This window comes from Chiloscyllium plagiosum, unplaced genomic scaffold (assembly GCF_037043375.1).
Source record: "Chiloscyllium plagiosum isolate Xiang-an unplaced genomic scaffold, Cpla_swu_hap1 HiC_scaffold_16, whole genome shotgun sequence".
In the NCBI taxonomy this organism is placed as follows: Eukaryota; Metazoa; Chordata; class Chondrichthyes; order Orectolobiformes; family Hemiscylliidae; genus Chiloscyllium; species Chiloscyllium plagiosum.
The window spans coordinates 60,050,444-60,072,473 of NW_028270154.1; the positions used below are offsets into that span (position 1 = coordinate 60,050,444).

Here is a 22,030-nt window from a genome sequence, read left to right on the forward strand (position 1 = left end):
TTCTGAAAGTCCAGGTAGATTGCATCCAATGGGTCTCCTTGATCTAGCCTGCTTGTTACTTCCTCAAAGAATTCCAACAGATTTGTCAGGCATGACCTCCCCTTGATTAAATCATGCTGACTTTTCCATATTTTACCGTGCACTTCCTAGTATTCAGAAATCTCATCCTTCACAATTCACAATCAATCCAAAATTGTACTAACATAATCTGACAAGTTTAGGATCAAATTAGTTCTGAACCACCTGCTAACAGGTGTTCTGAATCTTAAACCAGTGGATTTTTTTTGTGATTTAACCTTTTAAACCTTGCTATAAGTTTGAATGTTTCTATGCAATCTTTCTACTTTCTCTGCTCCTTGAATACTGAACTACTTTTTCTAAAGTACTTTCTGTTCATCCCTGGTATCTTCTTCAAATCAACAATAACCTTTGTATTGTTCATCCATGGACAAAACATGCACATTTCAAAAGTTAATGATACCTTGGTTAGTGAATTAAGGCCAAGAGCTGTTGCTACTGCACCTGTTGTGGCAGAAATGTAAGCTGTACCAAGCTGGCTGTAATTTAAAAAGAAAATGAAATATGAAATCATCATAGTGAATATTTACTTGAGACTTCTGGAACAAAATTTAAACATTGTGTTAACTATGAAGTGAACACTACAAAGTTATAGTGATGATGATAAATAAATAAGAAGTTAATGCATATAAAATAAACATATGGAAGTTTTGTTCTCTTTACATTCATTTATTTTGAAGAACAAAACTCAATTAGTTGTCAGTATATGAAATATAATTCAAAATAAGTTTATAACACTGCCTTACATCAATATTAGAAGCACAACTTACCCTCCTGTTATTGGAGCATCTCCACTTCTGTTAGTATAGTTCACAATAGCATTGAAGGACTGATTAATCCATTGCCAGAAAACCACAGCTGGAGTAGTTCTAAAATTAAATCAATTGGACACATTACATTTACTGTATACAGCCATGAAAACAACACTTTGGGAAATTAATAGGAAAATTGTTCAAAGTCCACATTGGATCACAATGGTCTCTACATTGAGTTTTCCCTTTAGTTTATCTGCATTAAGGTAAGTAGAGAATTTTTTTTTTTAAAAAAGAAAAAGTCAAGGCTCATGGAGTTGGGAATCAGTAAGGCTGAAGATAGAACCTATCAGGAACTAGTGATTAAGAAATTTTCAAGTCAAAAGACTGTTTAAAAAAAAACAAAGATTGAGGATGGCAGGATGCTTGTTTGGGCAAGAAATGCTTTCTCGCGTTCTAAGGTGGTTGGGAAAGAATGCAATGGATTAGGAAATATATTTGGACTTTCACATAGTAAAGACATGGGAATTTGTTAGAGTATAGGATACTCAAATTCTAATCTGGAAAGAAAAGCAGAGTAAATATAAGAGAAACACTGAGCAATTTGGCACAATGAATATGGCCCAGGTAAGAGTCAGTTATTTTGTAATATCAATAATCCATGCCTTGGTTTGTAGTAACATGATAGAAACAAGTTTTTTCAAACACATTCAAGATTAAGAATTGAATAATCTCCAACAAACCATGGAGACATTGATCACATTATTAGTGTCAAATATCATTAACACCACAGGAACAGGCTATTTGATGTCATGAAAAATATTTACCAAGTTATTTTTCCTATATAGCCTTGTTCTATTAGTACGTTAGCACAAACATTTGGGTAATACTGAAATACTCCAATGGCAAGTTGACATTTACTTTCCTTCAAAACTACACAACAACAGCATTTATATAGCCGCTTTGATGCAAATGCCCCAATGCAATGCACAGAAGTGTTTTAATGATATTGAGCCAATAAGCAGATGACCAAAGGTGGCAAGCAAGGAATACTTTAAATCTCTAGATATAGGGAGTGGGGTGAAGAGATTTAGGGAGGAAATTCTCTGGTTGACAAAGTTATTGGAGGATGTAATGAGCAGGGTGGATAACAAGGATAAAAATGAACCAGAAGATGTAGTGTATTTGCCTGCCACTTCAACACAGCATTGTTCCCATGCCAATATTTCTGTCTAAGGCCTGCTGCAGTACTTCAGTAAGTCTCAACACACCTTGAAGAATAGCATCTCCTCTTTCACTTGGGAACCCTATAGCCCCTAGGATTCAATTTGAATTGGATAACTTTTGAGCTAATTACATCTTTCCATGTTTTTAACCTACCTTGCACCCTTGTTCTGTTGTAAGTTGCTTTCAGCACAACCACCCCATTTCCTTTAACAATTTCTCCAAATGAATAACAATTTGTGTGTCCTTAATAAATGTCTCTTGCCTTAACCAGAAAGTCAAATGTGGATCTCCTGCTCTTATTGCGACCTCGATAAGCTCCTTATTTTCTTCTTCTGCTAGATTATGTCACCTTAGGCTTCTAAATTGCTATATAATTTCTAATTGTGGCTTTGTAACATTCCTGGTGCTGTGGCTTTGGTTTAAATTACTTCTATGGCGCTATTTTCCTTACTGCAGCATTGCCTAATGGTGTCTGCACTCTGTAACAGTAATGTTTGCTCTGAATTGTATGTATTTTCTTACTTCTAGTTAGGTCTGTCTGGAAATATACAGTATTTAGAATCATAGAATCATACAACACAGAAATAGACCTTTTGGGCCAATTTGTCCATGCCAACCAGGTTTCCTAAACCACATTTTAACCTGCTCATCAGGAATTTCAACTTTACTCATCGAGCCCCCATATATGTTCACTTTGTGACTGAATCTCTAATTGGGGCTACTCCAACTGTTGCAACCTATAACTGCTAGGCATGACTAATGTGTCAGTTCCACATAACATCTAGGTCACACTTGCTTCTGTGCTTCTCATGTTTAAACTACTTTTAACATTGACTGCAGATTCTTCTTTATTGAATCTTGGCATGAGTTTGTCTACTGTAATTTGCTTGACTGTCTGCCTCAGTCACTCTTACAACTGTATTGGAAATTTCTTCTGGGATCATGAGAATTTGCTCTATACAGCTAAATTGAATTTCAATCAGCACTGGTGCCTACTATGTTAAAAAGGTGTGAATATATTAAATCCTCAGACAATATCACTGGTAACATTTTGCAGGAGCTGGCTAAATTCTTGTTTACCATAAGTTACATTTGCTGCCATCATTCTGCTTTTAGATACATAGTCTCCCTTGTCCATTATGGCAGAAGAAAACTAAAAATTAATCTAACAAGAGGAGGTTCTTGTCTTGAAGAAGGTGGAGTTTACTGCATGATAAAAGTCAGGTACAGGCTACATGGAGATGCTTCAAAACTATTTGCTTCAAAACCCATGAGCAGACTTTGAGATAATAGGGCTTCAAGATCCGGAGCTGTTTAGTCTTTCCCAAATCAAGTTCTGTGACATCATCAGATTGGGTCAAGCTTAATGCAATCTTCAGCAATAACTCTTTCAGAACCATTACTATATACACCATGACTCATTGAAGTTTGGGTGTCTATCTTGTGGAGAAGACTCGAGATCCTCCTGATGCAAGTCACCAATCTCTCTTAAGTCCTCCACAGCTGTGGTTTGTAACATGTAACTCCTGACAGTGTAACTTCTGCAAGAGCCACCCTTCCGAAGAGTCTGGACAGTACCGCAAGACCTGAGACATCTACTCTACCTTCTCCTTCCCTCAGTTGCCTCTGCCCTGCTGAGTTTCAGATGTTCTTCAGCTTTTAAATTAAGAAATGGATAATTTTCATAACTGAAGAAGAAAAGATTTTATGTTAAAATCATACAGCTATATCACAGATTCAGAAACTATTCATTAACTTATAATATACAAAGGCTCAGCAAAATTCAGTAACTATTATAAAATGTTCTGACAAAGAACACTGACTTGAATTGCTAACTTTGTTCCTCTCTCCATACATGCCACTTGACTATTTTCAAATTTTTTTAATATTAAAAACATACATTGTTATTGCTAGATGATTTCCTAATTTTATTCCTGTTTCATATATTGTCAGTTAAATCTCAAACAAGAACTATTGCTGTACTCTCCTGATATCTTTAAAGATGACAAAAACAAATGTCTAATGTAGTCTAAAAAATATCTTTGTTCATTATCCTATATAAACTACAATTTTTAATTTACTTAAGTGAAAGCAAGTGAGAATGTTGATAGTTAGGATTCACTAAAGTGTTGTCTAAAACAAGGCATTAAAAAGAATAAATCTAGAGTATAACACAACAAAATATATAAAGTCATTCATAGCCTCATCATCCACTGATTCCATTTACCGTTCTCCTCTTTTTTTTCTCCCAAGTTAGTTATTCTTCATCAATGTTCACCAATTTCCACTAGTCTTTCTTTTCCCAGGGTATTGACTTCAATTTTTATTCTTTTACCTCCATGGTACCATTCCACCCTAAATTCTGCAGGCTCATATTACAACTCACTTGTTTACTTCTCTGACCTTGGACTTTTGAGTATTTTCACCACTACTGAGAGAAATTCAGTTATCTTATGCTTAGGAACTCTCACTCTAAAGCCACATCTTGCCATATCTCTTATGGATTTCAATGTATCCTCAGAATTTACTTAAAGCAAAGCCACCACACTAATGCTTCCACTGAAGCATTGCTCAGTTGCTTGAAACTTGCTTTGTACCATCTCGGGACATTTCATTACAAGTAAGACATTATAAAGGTTTCTGAGACAAGAAGAGTGAGATACCTGAGCCATTAAGATAACTAATATTTTGTTTTAAGATATTATACTGCCTCAACATCCTTCAGAGGAATCTATTTTATATTTTAAAAATCTTGTACCTGTATGACTTGCTGTTGTGCAACACGTATTTTCTGTCCAGATCACACCTGTATCATGCTATTTGTCATGCTATCTCCATGGCACCTGGATGTCATGCTACCTCTTTCACACCTGTGAATTAGTTTTAAACTGTTAAGTTATGTATAAAGGTATTTACAGTCAGTTATCTTTCAGTCCTGGCCAACACAAAAGAAATAGAATTTTGTAGAAATTCAACATGGCAAAAAGTTGTTTAGTCAACAACCGTTTCATGCTGGTGTTTATCCCCGAAATCAGTATTAATCCAATTCCATTTGCTTGCCTTTATTCTCTTTTCTTTCAACCTTCTATGTAATCTGTTCTTGGACATTGATAACACTAGGTAGCGCTAATGCTCCTCCAAATTATATCCTCGCTGCATTCCTACAGGTAGTGGTAGAGGCAGTGTGCAAAATTCTATACCTGTTCCCCTTACTTTTGTGTAAGCTTTACCTTACATTTATTTATGTTTTACTTAATAATTATTTGCAACCTTCTGGCTTAACTTTCATTCTGTCAGCTCTTCATCCATGCTTGCTGAGGTGAGATTACGTTGTCATTGGCCTCTGATCTGTCTAGTCCTATTCAGCCTCTTCCTTGCCCATCTTTACTGCTGTAGAATTCCCTCAATTATACATTACCAGCGTTGCTATCTTAATTATGTAGGATTCCTTTAATGTCATATATATTGTCCCATCTTCCCTGCCACGAGCACAAGATCTGCTCTGTCATGTTAGCAGAGGAAAATAAAGATCCAGGGTGAGGTTTGTGAGGCTGAAGAGGGATGTAAGATTCATGGGAAAAGCATTATGGGGAAAGATGGAGAACAACGAATGAAAATGTTTGAGCTGGCAAGTGGGACAGGCAGAGGCAAAGGAAGAGAGTTGGAAAAATGGATAACAGGAGACAGGGCAATGGGCAGCTGGGAAACAATGCCAAAGTTAGTGGTGGGGGGGGGGGGGGGGGAGTAGAAGAGAAGATGTAGAAGAGCTGGTTAGGGGAAGGACGCAAAATAATGGGACAAAGAAACAAAAAGAAAGCAAAGATAGAGGAAAAAAGTAAAATAAAATGTCACTAGATAGAATATAATTGGCAAAGCAGCACAACAAATGGACTAGAAGAGGTAGTACACAATAGACAGAGGGGAAACAAGAACACAAGGGGTGCAGGACAGTATTTGACTATATATAGCTAATTGGTGAAAAACAAAATAATAAAACCAGCTAGGGAATATCAGACATTAAGGAAGGCAGTTAGAACACCAACACCTTCATGTTGCTTGCTGCTTCCACCTTTCTCCGTGATCAGATCTCCTCATCGCTGATGGAACTCAAAAGAGGGAAAATGAAAAAGATAACAAACAGAGACAGAAGAGAAGCTGAGAGACATCCAGAAACAATGTTAAATAAAAGAACCACATACAGATATTGTTGTAATATACATGGATTATTAACCTTTAGAAGTCTCATTGACTTAAAAGCCACAGATTTTGTGGTTGAGAATAAAAGTTAAAAGCAAGATGAGACACTTCTTTAATCACTGCCAAAGAGACCTGATCTAAAAGTAATAAAAATCTCAGGAATATATAATGGTTGGTACTGACTACCAAATTCAGAAAAGGCTATCTGAGGGGATAATTACTTGACGTTATAATCCATTTTCCAGTCTATATAGCTCACAATGTAATAATGAACTATATCTGTATGGGAGTGAAACTTTGTACAGATATTGCTGCAATAAAGATTTGACTCAAAAGCTCATTACAAAAAGAGTAGGACTAAAATTCTCCCTAATTATAGATAAGTGTAAGAATAACAAGGGATCCTTGACAATGGACTATTGAAACTCTTTGCAAAAATGGATTGTTGCCATGAGAATCAACAGCTAGGTTTTCAGCCATCAAAAGCTAATATGATCTCAGGAAGACAGTAACAAATACAAGGTAATGGATATGGACACAATTGCTAATACAGGCACAGCCACCCCAAGAACCTCTTGGAAATACACACAAGAAACTGTATTTGAAAAGGAGGTTCCAAGATAACTTTGGGGATAATTGGAAAGAAATTGCTGGCTGCATTTTCTTCCCCAAGGATGCTGGCACCCAGTTCCCACAGAAACAACTGGAGGAAAATTGAGGAACTGATAATTATTGCAAATTTCTCGATAACTGACTGCATTCAAGAAGCCAACTAATTAACATCAGCCTTAGATTAAAATCTTATGTCCCAAAGATGACTAACAAACTAAATCATATAGTCTTTTGTCTGTTCGTGTATGTGTGTCAGATCTTATTATTTACCTCTGGTTTAACTGCAAATAAATGTGCTTTTTTTGGCTCAAGAAAACATTGATGAATGGCTCACAGCAGAAATAGTTACAATTTTAATTGGAGAAAAGTATAGCATGATGCAAAAAGAACATTAACCTTGGTTGTGGCCAAACCAGTGGTTGAACAGAGGGAGCCAGTTCATGTGGTTGTAACAAGATAGTTATACCATGAGAAACACAACAACTGACCGATAACACACAACCTATATTGAGCAACTACTTGAGAGCTCCATTAGTATTTTTTAAAAAAACCCTATACTGTCTGGAAAGCTCAGCATCCACTGTTTATCAGGAAAGAAAGAACAGGGATTTACTTTAAAACTCCCAAGACCACATGCAGCCCATTTTATCTTTGACACTTCAAAATTAATATCATGCTCAAGAAATTTAAATACATATACAAAGATCAACCTTACACATTGTGCTATGCAAGTATTTTTTGCTATGATTCACATTTTTAACAAGATATACTTTTGGTTCACTGGGACATTGTAGCCCCTAATTGTTCCCCAAACACTGCAACAAAGGTTTTTAAATGGGATCCAGATTTTGGGGACGTGAATAGTAGTTTTAATTGCATTACTATTAAACACATTGGTGTTTAAAAATGAAAACACTACATTGATGTTCCTAATAAGGACTTATTTTTGAAGAAATACAAAATTAGAAAAGGAATTTCTTATTCAGACAGTCCTTCTGTCTTCCAGTGTTTCTTGATCAGATAAATTTATGAATAATGCAGAGTTTAATGCTTCTCCAGAAATGTAGTTATGTAGCAAGTAGGTAGAACGTGCAGCTGTACAAATTGGTGACCTTATATTAACATTGATGTCCTGTCACCTCAATATGCTTTCTACAGTTGAGAAAAAATCATTAGGAAAACTCCAACATTTAAAATGTATTTACTCACTTATAGAAGGTCATCATACATCCAGTAATTGTCATGTTCATTGGCACCTGAGCTGACATTCGACCAATAAGAATCATTTTTTCTCCTGTATCTGGGTGAAATGCAGAATCATAGACATACTTTGCTTTCCAAAGTTCATCTTCTGTAAGCTCAGGAGCTACGATACCTTGCCTAAGATATAAAAACTTAATGTAATTCTCCTCCAATAGGATAAGCAACAAAAACTAAGAAACCTCCCACATTAAAAGAAATACACAGGTTAAAATCATATTAAAGATGCAGATGGTAAACTGGTCAAGTTCTTTTCTGTATCCTCTAGTCTTAAATATTTTACATATTAGTCTTCATACGTTAAATGCTAATCATTTATTCCAAAAGAGCCAGGGTACATCACCACCCCTAGCAATGGGGTGTTGATAATATGATTACTTTTTACTTTAAAAATACAGAAAGCTAGCATTGTAATTTTTAATACATGGTTAACAATTTATTGATTGTTAAATACTGCTAATAAATCTCTCCTGCATGAAGGTTAACAATTACAAGCATGGAACCACATTTCTTCAGATATTAATTCCTGTTGGAGATTTAAAGTGTCAAAGGAAAAAAAAATTGCCCTTTCTATTTCTAAATCAAATTGTCTTTTCCCTTTTATCTTTCTTCAATTCACCTATTCTAATTTATGTTTCCATTTCAGCCCTTGAGTTGTTTCAAGTCTGGAAATCCAATCTTGCATATTCTATTACAATCAATTACTAAAACTTAGGGTACTCGCTCAGAGTTGAGAGATATTGGCCTGAATCTTACGTCTTTGTGGCTATGTCAAAGTTGCACCAAGTTTTCTGGAGGGATCTGAACCTGAGGCCTTGTGGATTTTCTTGCTGTATGTTTCTGAACTTGCCTCATTCATTACTTACCTATGGCATCCATCACTTCCAATTCCAGTCCCATCTAACCATGTATCGTTCCCAAAAAAATTTACCTTTCATTGAATGTCTTGAAATTCACTGGCATCTCTTGTATCTGCTTCATCTTTAAAAGCTTGACGTGCACTGAAAAAAGCGCTGTCAGCCTGGAGGTGTCCTGCATAGTTCCTGACATTTACTTTGGACATCGTAAACAGGGGAAAAATCAGCACTCCTCTCTGCATGAAGGACCTAAGTGCTGCTCAACAGTGTGGTGCACAAGTAGCATGACTTCTTACCAAAGGACCAGCAGTAAAGGAACATCACCAGAAAATGGCAGTTTGATCAGTGCTTGCTACCTAGTTAAAGCAGTCTCACCATTTAGAGAAATGCACAGAAATATAGGAAGAAGGTTAATTTTCTTAACCACTTCACCAGTGGGGTAAGTGTCCCAATGCCTCATTCACAATGTCTCCTCCCAACAAGGCATTTGCTCTACCACTCATATTAATGCTTGCAACACGTTCCTTCACTTGCTGTCACCAATACCAGCCTCCGACACCACTATCCTTGCTTGCGTTCAACACCATCTAATTACTCGCTCAGGCCACCTCTCCACCTGCACCATAAGTAACTACTATGCCACCCATTTTCATTTCCCTTAATACCTATTCTTTCTCAATCCAGGAGGAAAATAACCACCATTAGGCAGAAAGAGACATGATGGATGCCTGGCAGTCAGCTCCTCACCCCTTATGTGGACATTATCCTGACATTGAAACCAAGTTACTGTGTCAGGGAATCTGAGCAAAGGCTATTCCCTTTGACTTGTTGGAGGCCTGCTGACAACCCTGCCAATCTTCCTTACTTTGTGTCTGTACTAAATGGCAAGGCAAAGTTCAGAGTGAGTGTACATCAAGTGTACAGACTGGAGGTGCAGCCTGTCCAGCCCATGAGTGAGGTGTCCTTGCTGCAGCATCACAATGGTAGTTGTGGGGTAAGTGTTGAAATTTTAAAATGTCCTCTAAGCTTAGGGGCTGGCACACGTTAGATGCCAACATCCATAGTGTCCAGTGTGCATGGGGCATACCAAAATGTTGGTGCCTGGAGTTCAATATGGAGGTCCTTTGGAGCAAGAGACAAGTTGAATTTGCCAGGTACCCATGACACTGGCTTCCATAACACTTTTAGCTCGTAATTGTAAGATAGAAAGCTAAATATTAATGGGTAAGTTGTGCTGTTAAGAAAGCATTTAACAAACAATAATCCCAATGAATTAGAAAATCATTGTTGCCGAATGAGAAGCTCACCATGCCACTTGTGGAAAGCATAAAAGATGAAGCATTGTGCTCCTGATGTAAAGGTGGGCCTTGCTGGATCTCATCCATTTATGCGACAAATCTAAGCATAGCCCATGTTGGTCAGATGCCAAACATATTATGTCCATTATAATTCTTCTAAACAATCAGCATAATAAAAGCAAATAGATTATATTTTCCTGTTAGTAGATATTTGATACTTTTTTGAAGGCTTAATAATCTTAGAGGGGCTTTTTTTGCTCAAGTTAAAATTGACATGAGCTTGTTGGAATGAAAACGTTGAATGTTGCTTGAGTTGACAGCATTCTGAAGCTAATGCATGCAGATTTAAAACTGTGTTTTAAAATTAATTAGTTTTCTTGTATTTATTTGTCTTAATTACCTATATTTAAGATTAAATTCTTCTTTTGATTTCTATGAGCGTGGGTGGGGATCGACTTGCTATAACGATAACAGACATGAGGGATTTTAGTTCTGTGGAAAGACTATAAGAATAAAGGAAGTGAGCAGGAGGAGACCAAATGGCCTACTGAACCTGTTTTGCCATTGAACAGTCAGGGCAGATCTTAGACTTCCATTCTTCCTTTTCTGCCTGCTCCACATATCCCTTAACTCCTTGGAGATCAAATATCTGTATAAGTCAGCCTTAAATTTAAACTTAAAAATCACAAAACACCAGGTTATAGTCCAGCAGGTTTATTTGAAAGTACAGCTTTTGGAGTTCCTTCATCAGGTAGCTAGTGGGGCAGGATCAGAGGACACAGAATTTATAGTATAAGATTAAAGTGTCATAGTCAATACATGGCATCTATTGTATTACACTTTGATCTGGGTGGCCTTGTGCATGAATCACAAAAAGTTAGTATGCATGCATAGCAACTATTGAGGAAAACTAATAGAATTGTAGCATTTATCATGAGGGCAATTGAATACAAAAGAAGGTTATGTTTCAGTTAAATGATGAGACTATATCTAACATAGCACACACATTACTGGTCACCTTATTTAAGGAACTACGTAAATATGTTGCATGCAGTTCAGAAAAGGTTTACCAAACTAATCCCAAAATGAGCGAGTTGTCTAATGGGGAAAGATTGGGCAAGCCAGGGTTGTTTCAATGGAGTTTAGAAGAGTAAGAGGGACTTGCTTGAAACATACAATGATCCTGACGGATCTTTGGGATATTTGGATGCTTCCTTCAAACTAGAAGGATCTAGAATTAGGGGGTCATCATTTAAAAATCAGAGATTATCCATTCAAAACAGAAATTCGGCAAAATATTTTCTTTCAAATGATTGAGCCTTTGGGAGTCCATTCCTCATAAGATGGTGGAAGCAGAGTCCTTGAATATTTTTAGGACAGAAATAATGAATTTTTCTGAAGCAAACAAATGCAACATTATCTGGATAGGTGGATTTGAGTTTATAATCAAATCAGCCATGATCTTATAGAATGGTGGAGCAAACTCGAGGGATTGAATGACTTATTTCTACTCCTAATTCTTATGATCATAACAAAAGTTTAATCTCATCTCAATTCCAAATGACTGACCTCTTATCCTGAGGCTGTTCACAAGTGTTCCCAAGCTTGAAGTTTTGAAAAGCCAGAGCATTTAAATTGCTATTCTATGATTGACTTACTGCAAACTCACCTTTCATATTTTATATTGAAGCTGAACTGAGATCAAGCTAGTGACATTTTCCACCTTTGAATGAAATATACAAGATCAGGACAGAACTTGGCATACACACTTAATTTGTAGGCATGTTGTGACCAGATACCAGACAGTAAAGTTTAAATCAGTACGAAGTTAAGGGGTAATTATAAACTTACAGCCTGTCCAGGAGAATAAAAAAGGTGGCTCTGGCATTTATTCAAACTGAATTTGATTTAAAAAACTTACGATTTAAATATATTTTAAACAACTGATTATTAAATCCCATGAATTAGAAGAAGCTTTTCATAGAATCATAGAATAACTAGAGTGTGGAGGAAGGTCATTTGGCCCATCAAGTCCATACTGATTCTCAAAAAAGCATTCCACACAGACCCAGCCCCCTACTCTATCCCCATAGCCCCCCATTAACCATGGTTAATCTACTAATTATCCTGTTTCAAAAATCTGATTTTAAGAACTACTTCAAAGTCAGGTTATCGATCAAGTTTTTGCTGGTATAACAGTTAAGAAACCAACAATCAAACATTTCCAATTGAGGGATCTTTTTCCTCAAGCTTGTTCCTAATAAGTTATTTAACCATTTGTAAAAAACAATGTGAATTCATATGTTATAAACGGATTATAGTGGAGGACTGCCTAAGTAGGACTGGTATAATCTTTCCAGCCTCTAGTCTTGCTTAGACTTGCTAATTTCATAAACTTTTCATTCTGTTGAATACTTGTTTTCTAAAGGTGTTTTGTTGCTACTATTCTACTTATTCACAAAACCTCTCTTTTTCTTAAAAAGAAAGGAGTTCAATGTGTGCATTATCTTTTATCGCCCACATTGCTTGATTTAAATAAAAGGTGAAATCAGATAGTGTCAAGATTGAAGGGCTTCAGATACAAAATATCAAATAAGATTGGTTATAATATCATAAAAGCTCTGACATACTATACCTATAGTCATGTATTATCTTTCTAGCGTTCTCCAACTGTGAATTTGATAGAAGAATGTTCCTCGGGTCAGTAACTGTGAAGAAGTGTTTTGCTCTCCCAATAAAAGTACCCTGGTCCCATCGAGGTTCTTTGGTGTTGATGTCCAATGACACATCTGCAGTCATTTTATACTCTCTATAACAAACATAAAACATGGGCATTAGAATGTAATAGAAGAAATCAGAATAGTAAAAGACCAAGCGGTCCATCGAGCTCTCTCTGCCATTCAGTATATTCTTGACTGATCTTTGGCTTCAACTCTACTTCCATGCATGTTCCCCATACCCATCAATCCTCTGTCTAGTTTACCTTTAAATATATTAAACTATGGTGTATCCACAACCCCCTAAGTTTCCTAGAGTAAAGACATTTCTCATCTTTTTCCTAAATGGTTAGTACCTTATCCCAAAACTCTGCATGTGTTCTCAATTCTCCTGCCAGGGGAAATAACCTATCACTACTTATCCGATCAAGCCTCTTCATAATCTTGAATGTTAGACATGATGTGGAGATGCTGGTGTTGGACTGGGTGGACAAAGTCAGAAGTCACGATACCAGGTTATAGTCCAACAAGGCTTATTTGAAATCACAAGTTTTCGGAGTGCAGCTCCTTTGTCAGGTCATCCAGCCTCTGTAATATCCAGGTTGAATTAAGAGCTTCCTTTTCTAACAGCTAATTGCTATGAACGTGCTGCAGATTTTAAAATGATTATCTTTAAAGGCATTGTGGTCAAATTGGGTGTGTGCCACAATTTGCAAACTCATCCCTCTCCACCAACAGATTGCTAGCTAGAGAATTGTGGCAATATTAGGACAGTTGTTAGTTATGATCAAGTCGAGTTATGATCAAGGTTGAGTAAATTCCTCTCTTCTCATGCTCTTAGAATGAAACCTGACTTTAGATTACTTACAGTGTGGAAACAGGCCCTTCGGCCCAACAAGTCCACACTGACCTGCCGAAGCACAACCCACCCAGACCCATTCCCCTACATTTACCCCTGCACCTAACACTACGGGCAATTTAGCATGGCCAATTCACCTGACCTGCCCATTTTTGGACTATGGGAGGAAACCGGAGCACCCGGAGGAAACCCACGCAGACACGGGGAGAATGTGCAAACCCCACACAGTCAGTCACCTGAGGCGGGAATTGAACCCGGGTCTCTGGCGCTGTGAGGCAGCAGTGCTAACCACTGTGCCACTGTGCCGCCCTTGATAATATCACAAGTTTAATAGATGCCTTTGCTTACCCTGATGGTTCATCAATGGAACATAAGAGGTTGCAAAAGTTTTTGGAAAAATGAAAATGAGTTTATTCCAGAAAAGGATAAAAAATAAAGCTTTAACATAATATACATGACACATAGTTTGGAAAGATCGCAAACTGCAAATCAAGGTTTTCACCTTTGTCACAGCTCCTGCATTTACTCATTCCTGGAAGAATATTAATGCTATGATAACTCTTTAATCTCTTACTTAATTGACACTTCTCAGTTTACCTCTTTGGACTCTGGAGGTGGAAATTGGTCATAAAATTTGATTTGCTGGAGTGAACTGTTTTTCAATTCTGATAGCAGAAATGTTTTCAGTTCTAACAACTTGAGCATTTCGATATAAAAATGCCTGCTGGTAAGCTTCAGAACTAAAATTACTGTTGCTGGGGTGATCTGTCCCTTCAACTGAACACTTGATTGTCCTACCAGGAGGAAACAGTTCTCCCTTCTGAACTAAGCTAAACTAAATGGCCTCTGATGTGTCATGAATTCAGCAGTAACAATATTTCATTAGTAAACACTACAGTTTTCATGACACATGCCTTCTTGGAAATTATCTTAGAAGCCCTACAGTGTAGAAAGCCAACTATTTGGCCCATTATGCCCATACTGACCCTCTGAAGACCATCCCAGATTCAAACCCCCAATCCTATCCCTGTAACCCTACATTTTCCATGGCTAATCCGCTTAGTCTGCACATTCCTGGATACCATGAGCAATTTATCAATGCCAATTCACCTAAGTTGCACATCTTTGGACTGATAGGAAACCGACGCATGGGGAGAATATGCAAACTTCACACAGTCACCCCCAAGGGGAAGTGGACCTGAGTCCCTGGTGCTCTGTGGCAGCAGTGCTAATCACTGAGCCACCGTATATATGCGTTTAGTTCCAAATGACCATTCTACAGACCATCCCCCACCCGGTGAGAACCAGGAGGTATCCACCGGCCCACAGCTCCAGGTAACTGGGAGTAGCGATCCTCTGACAACCCCGCTGTCAGACACAGAACTGGACTGTGCGAACCCTCGCCCCGGCCTGATGACACCAGAGTGGGAAAATGGCCCCAGCGTGGAGACGGACAGCTACCTCAGCCCTGCGAAAGTCCAGCAATTTGCTTACACCACAGGGATGCAGACAGTTACCCCAGAGAGGCAGGACCAGCGGCAAATGGACACTGGTAACCTCAAACTGTTAAATGGTGATTAAAAATTGCCAGTATTAATGTGTATTGCATTAAATCTGTTACGCGATGTGTTTCTACATTGTCCTTCCTGACCAACGTTAAAGCCGATGTCCTGCTTCTGCAGGAGTGTGGGATACCGCACCTCAGCAGCTACAGGAGATGATTGAGCTTGTGAGCCCATGGGCCGTCAGTTTGGTCAGGGGGCAACGCTAACTGTGCCTCCGGCCTGGGTATCCTGTTACGAGGAAGCAACTTCACCGTCTCAGAGACTAAGGTGGTGGTGGGTGGGCATCTCCTTGTCACTGACATCATGTACTAGAATGCTCCCCTAAGACTGATTAATGTGTACGCCCCAGCGGGTAAGAGTGAACAGTTGGCCGTCCTGCAGCAGCTTCCACTGTTGCTGGCTACGTCCAGGCCGGTCATTCTGGCCGGAGACTTCAACTGTATCATTGATGCGGATGGATGATCTGGCGGGGGGGACAGTAAACTGGACGCCACGTCCAGAGTCCTGATGGAAATGGTCAAAGATGCCAAGCTGCACGATGTCTTCAGCACCCCTGCAGACGGAGCGCAGCGTAGATACACCTGGTCACGGGCAGACGGGTCTATCTGCTCAAGGATAGATTACCTGTTCGTGTCCCGAACGTTCTCGGTCAGATCCACCAACGTCAATCAGTGTTCTTCTCTGACCACTGCCTCCTGCTGGCTGACTGTCACCTACAGGACAAGCAGCGGGCTAGTAAGGGAACATGGAAGCTGAACAAAGCTGTTGACCCCAGGAAACATTGAGGAGCTCAAGAGGGACTACGCAGGTTGGAGAACCATGAAGCCCCTCTTTGGAGTCTCCAGACTACTGGTGGGAAACAGTAAAAGGGATCAAGAGGTTCTTCATCCTCAAAGGTGTTCAGGAGGAGAGAGAGAGGCGGGGAAAACTGTCCCGACTCCAGGAAAGTATGCAGAATCTGCTCCTCCTGCAGACGATGGGGGTTGGTGTCACGGAGGACCTCCAGGAGGTGAAGGGCCAGCAAGCCTCACTCTTTGCCTCAAAGGCCTCCAAGATAATCTTCCGGTCCAGGGTCCGTTCCGTAGAGCAGGACGAGACGTGCTCACATTTCTTCTTCCAGAAGGTGCACAAAGAGAACTCCATGCTCAGCAGCCTGAAGGAAGAAGATGGCTCGATAACATCAGCTCAGGCTGACATCATGAGGATCAGCAAATCCTTCTATGCCAGTCTGTATGACTTGAAGCCAACCGGCAGCACGGGCTCAGAGTCGTTCCTGTCCTCTATCACAGATGTCTTAGATGACAGAACACGGGAGAGGCTGGACCAGCCGCTATCTCTGGATGTGACCAAAGCCCTCGAGTCCTTCGAAAAGAATAAAACTCCCAGAAGTGATGGCTTACCGGTTGAGCTCTATTCTGCTCTTTGGGACTTGATTGGCCAGGACCTGCTGGAGGGATATGTCAATATGCTTCTGGCAGGTACCATGAGTGAATCCATGAGGAAAGGCATCATCACCCTCATCTACAAGTGGAAGGAGGAGAGGGAAGAAATCAGATATTGGAGACCGATCTCACTGTTGAATGCGGATTACAAAATCTTGTCAAAGGTCATCACCAACCGGGTCAGGTCTGCTCTGGGATTGGTGATTCACCCTGTGCTGTACCGGGCAGGAAGATCGCTGAGAGTCTCGCACTCCTCAGGGATACAATCGCCTACATGCAGAAAGGGAGTTGGCTACCTGTCTCATCAGCCTGGACCAGGAGAAAGCCTTTGACAGGATATCGCATACGTATAGGAAGGATGTTCTCTCCAAAATGGGCTTTGGGGACGGAATCTGCAATTGGATCAGACTGCTCTACACCAACATTGTCAGTGCAGTCTCAATCGATGGGTGGGAATCAGACAGCCTCCCGATTAGACTTGGAGTCAGGCAGGGCTGCCCTCTCTCTCCTGCCTTGTTTGTGTGCTGCATAGAGCCATTTGCCGAGTCCATCAGAAAGGCTGCGAGCCTGAGGGGTGACTATTCCTGGCAGCGGGGGCCTACAGGTTAAGGCCTCCCTGTACATGGACGACATCGCTGTTTCTGCTTGTATCCGCTGTCCGTGCAGAGACCCATGTGCATATGTGACCAGTTTGAACAGGCCTCGGGGGCCAAGGTAAACCGATGCAAGAGCGAGGCTATGCTCTTCGGGAACTGGACCGATCAATCCTCCATCCCCTTCACCGTCAGGACCGACCACCTGAAGGTGCTGGGTATTTGTTTCAGAGGGGCTGGGGCGTGCGCCAAGTCTTGGGAGGAGCGTATCAGGAAAGTGAGGCGGCACGGTGGCACAGTGGTTAGCACTGCTGCCTCACAGCGCCAGAGACCTGGGTTCAATTCCCGCCTCAGGCGACTGACTGTGTGGAGTTTGCACATTCTCCCCGTGTCTGTGTGGGTTTCCTCTGGGTGCTCCGGTTTCCTCCCACAGTCCAAAGATGTGCAGGTTAGGTGAATTGACCGTGCTAAATTGCCTGTAGTGTTAGGTAAAGGGGTAAATGTAGGGGAATGGGCCTGGGTGGGTGCGCTTCGGCGGGTTGGCGTGGCTTGTTGGGCCGAACGGCCTGTTTCCACACTAAGTAATCTAATCTAATCTAAAAACTGGGCAGATGGAAGCAACAGTTACTCTCCAACGCTGGTAAAAACCTGGTCATCAGGTGTGAGGCACTGTCATTGCTGTTATATGTGGCACAGGTCTGGCCTATTCACAGAACCTGTGCCACTGCAGTCACCTGGGCCACCTTCCACTTTATGAGGATATCAAAGATGGACAGGGTCCAAAGGGACTCAATGTATAAAGACTTGGGCAACGGGGGAAAAAAAACACACCAATACCACCCTCACCCTGACAGCCACGTGTGTAGCTGCATCAACCTGTGCGTGGATCCCCGGTACGCAAACACCAAGTGTCACTACGTACTGAAGTTCTACCTGTCCCCGGTGTTGCGAAGGATGGGCCTGACCTCGCTGCCGCGGAAGGCTCCAAGTAGTTGGACCGTTCTGTATCACCTGTCCTTCGTGGAGAAATTTATGAAGAAAAACACCTTTGACCACAAGCCCATCAGGAAGTGGTTAGCACGTAGTGTCCTTGAGACTCTTCGGGAAAAGGAGAGGGCGGATCCTGTTGAGCGGTTCCCTGAGTAAACTGTCATTTGGCAGAATGCCTCATCGCCAGAACTTTCCAACAAGCACCAAGACATGGCTTGGCTGGTGGTGAGAAGGGCTCTGCCTGTGAGATTCTTTATGCACGCCTGGACTCTCTGCCGCACCGCACGCTGCCCCCGAAGCGGCTGTGGAGGGGACAAGACTGTCACACACCTCCTTCTGGAACGTGCCTATGCAAAGGAAGTCTGGAGAGGAATGCAGTGGTGTTTGTTGAGGTTCGTCCCAAGAAGCTCTGTGACGTGGGACTCCGTGCTCTAGGTCTGTTCCCCGGGACGCACACCGAAATGAACATCAACTGTGCCTGGAGGATCATCAACTAGGTCAAAGACGCCCCTTGGTCTGTCTGAAACCTGTTGATCTTCCAGCCGAAAGAGATGACCCCGACTGAGTGTTGCAGACTGGCACATTCCAAGGTCCAGGACTACGTGTTGAGGGACGCGCCGAAGCTTGGGGCAGCTGTTGCCAAGGCGCTGTGGGGAAAGACCACTGTGTAAGGTCTACCTGCCTAAGAAGAACAGGAGGCCCACTCAGAAATTGGGCCCCACTGATGCCATAGCAAAATATCTGGATGGTCAATGTACAGACTTGTGTATACAAATGATTAATTCTGATCAATGTAAAAAAATGCAATGTGTGCATAAGAATGGCATGACCAATTGTATAGATATCAAAATAATTTTATGGATAAAGTATATTTTTGAAATATTTTTTTTTTTAAAATGACCATTTCTACAGAACTAAAAACACACAACTGCATCTATTTCAAAATCCCCAGTTATAATAATGTTTAATAAACCTTTTAACACATGCATTAAAACTATGAAGAATTCACCAGACAGATGTATTTTAATCAGAACTATGGAGTTAATTTATTGAAAGTCACTCAAGCGAAGTATCAAATGAATTTAAAAGGGTACATTTAATTTCTTCTTATGTCTTCAAAATCCTAAACACACTGCTATTTGTTAGCTACTGAATACCAGAAAACACAAGGCTCAATATTATCACAAAAGCAAATTATTGAAGATATAGGCAATTTGCAATAAAAAAGGCAACATTTAAAAAACTTAATAGACTAAAAGTTAACAAATCCACAGGATGTGATGGCCCACATCCTATCATTCTAAAAGAGGCAAATACAAATATAATAATTGGGTTACGATTTTCCAAAACTCCTTCGAATCTTGAATGATCAGAGAGATTTGAAGTTAACAAATGCAACACTGTTGTTCAATAATGGAGGGATGAAGAAAGCAGGGAAGTAAACCAGTTAGACTTAGTAAATCAGTTAGGTAAATAGTGGACACTATTAAGGAAGCTTTAATAATGCACTTAGTAAATCATAGCATGTTCAGTCAAAGGCAACATTATTTTATGAAAAGAAAAGAGTGTTTAATACATTGTATTCATTTTTATGAGAGTGTAATTGGTAGGGATCGAGAAAAAGGGACCAGTGGATGTAGTATGCTTAGATTTCCAAATGTAACTAATGAGGACTCAGAGTTGGGAGTGATATTGGCAAGAACAGAAATTTGTCAACGAATATGAAAGTGAGAAGAGATAAACAGAGTGCCACAAGGATCATGTTTAAGCATCATCCATTTACAATCTACTTTAATTATTTTGATAGATTAGCCCCTGAAATTATTATACATTAGACATTTGCTGAAAATGAAAGTTGTCAAAAGACACAAAAGTTATAAGGAGATATAGATCGGCAAATTGAATCAGTATCAAGATGGCAGCATAATGTGCAAAAGTGTGAGGTTATTCACTTTAATATTAAGATTTAAAAAAAACTTTTCTGAAAAGGCTTCTAATTGTTAATGCTCAGAGATTAGAGTGCCCTCAAACAAGCAGCACCAAAGTTAGCATGCAGTTAGGAGGGCAAATGGCATATTGACCTTCAATGTAAGGGGCCTGGAATACAAGAATAAGGAAGAATTAATACAATTTAATAGACCTTTGGTGAAATCACACCTGGAGATCTGTACACACTTTTGAGTTTCAAACTTAAGGAAAGGTCTTCCTAGGAGATGTGGTACAGTATACTTTCACACCTGTTGACTTTGGGGGATGAAATAATTTTCCTACACTGATTACCTGAATAAATGGAGCCCATATTCCTTAAAGCTTAGAGGAACGAGAGATGATCTCAACAAAATGTTGTGGCTGGACAGGATCAACATGAAGTTTATGTCGTGATTAAATAATCTAAACATAGAGGCACAGTCTCAGGATAAGAGCTAAGCTTTTAGGACAGAGATTGGAAGAAATTTCTTCACTGAAAGAGTTGTGTACCTTTGAAAATTCTTCCACAGAGGATTGTAAATGCTGCACATTGCATATAGTTGAGGATGAGAATCAGATTTTAATCATTCAAGGAATCAAGGGATATGAGGTGTAGACATGAAAAGAGAATTGAAGTCAAAGACTGCACTGAATGGCAGTCCAGGTGCAGTCTATTCCTACTCATATTTCAAATGTACTATAACGTGTGTGTATGTGTATTAGGAGAATTCAGTAGAAACACCTTTAGACAGTGAATGAGGAACTCAGAAGATACTGATGCAAACAGTCAAGGTTGCATCCAAAGCATTGATATTCACTACAAATGTTGTATTACTCTGTTGTGGCCCTTCATGTTAATACTTCTCGTTTTTTTGTATTACACTATAATGAATTGACTGCCTCAGCCAAGGTTCCCCAAGCTGTGGGTCATGAGCTCACAAGCAATCAAGGTTACAGCTCTCTCCTTCTATGAGGCAGCAATACCAAATATGAAGTACAGACAGTGGTGGGACAGATTGGCTCAAAGGTTCCATGATATATGCATGCATATTTTGTTTCTTGCCATGGTACAGAGGGCATACCCTATGGAAATGAGCTCCAAAGGCTTAGCACTGCCTCAGAGACCACCATGTTTTTGGAAAAAAAAATTGCGTCTCACTCTCACGCCTTCCCAGTCATTTTTTTCCAAGATCACAAATGGTCCTCACTATTTTTCTGGAAATTACCAATGATTTAATGGGAGACCAGTTAAGTTTAAGATGACAAATGGAATTAAGAGTATGTTGACAGAGTTAGATAAGTGAAGACAAGAGAAGACTTGAGTGGAGTGTAAACAGTTTTGTAGAGTAGTCAGGCACAACAGCCTGTTTGTTTGCAGTATATCCTTTATAACCTTACGTAGTTATTATGAATGCTAGAGTTCAGATTTAAAAAGTTGATGTGAGGGCCAGGTTTTAAGTCAATTTTTGTAATTGGTGTGACTATAAAAGGGTGACAGAAGAAACATGCTAGGATTTATTAGGAGACAAATTAAAACACAACAATAATTCTGTCTTACTAGTCAACAGGTGAATGTATTTGAAGCATGTACCTACATCTTAGTAACAAAAGATTC

The 22,030-nt window shown here is 39.8% G+C and overlaps 1 protein-coding gene across 3 annotated transcripts in view; it reads right to left on the minus strand.

The window, feature by feature from the left end:
* The window catches only part of sfxn1 (sideroflexin 1), a 56,528-nt gene that overhangs the window by 20,332 nt on the left and 14,166 nt on the right, over positions 1-22,030 (minus strand). For all 3 annotated transcript variants that reach the window (XR_015759797.1, XM_043703831.2, XM_043703832.2), the window contains exons 2-5: positions 12,917-13,090; positions 8,076-8,246; positions 849-947; positions 482-557 (exon numbers count right to left, since the gene is read on the minus strand). Coding sequence is in view for 2 of the 3 variants with exons in the window: in XM_043703831.2 (XP_043559766.1) it covers positions 482-557; positions 849-947; positions 8,076-8,246; positions 12,917-13,080 (510 nt within the window). In the remaining variant the exon portion in view is untranslated. The remainder of the gene's footprint in view (positions 1-481; positions 558-848; positions 948-8,075; positions 8,247-12,916; positions 13,091-22,030) is intronic.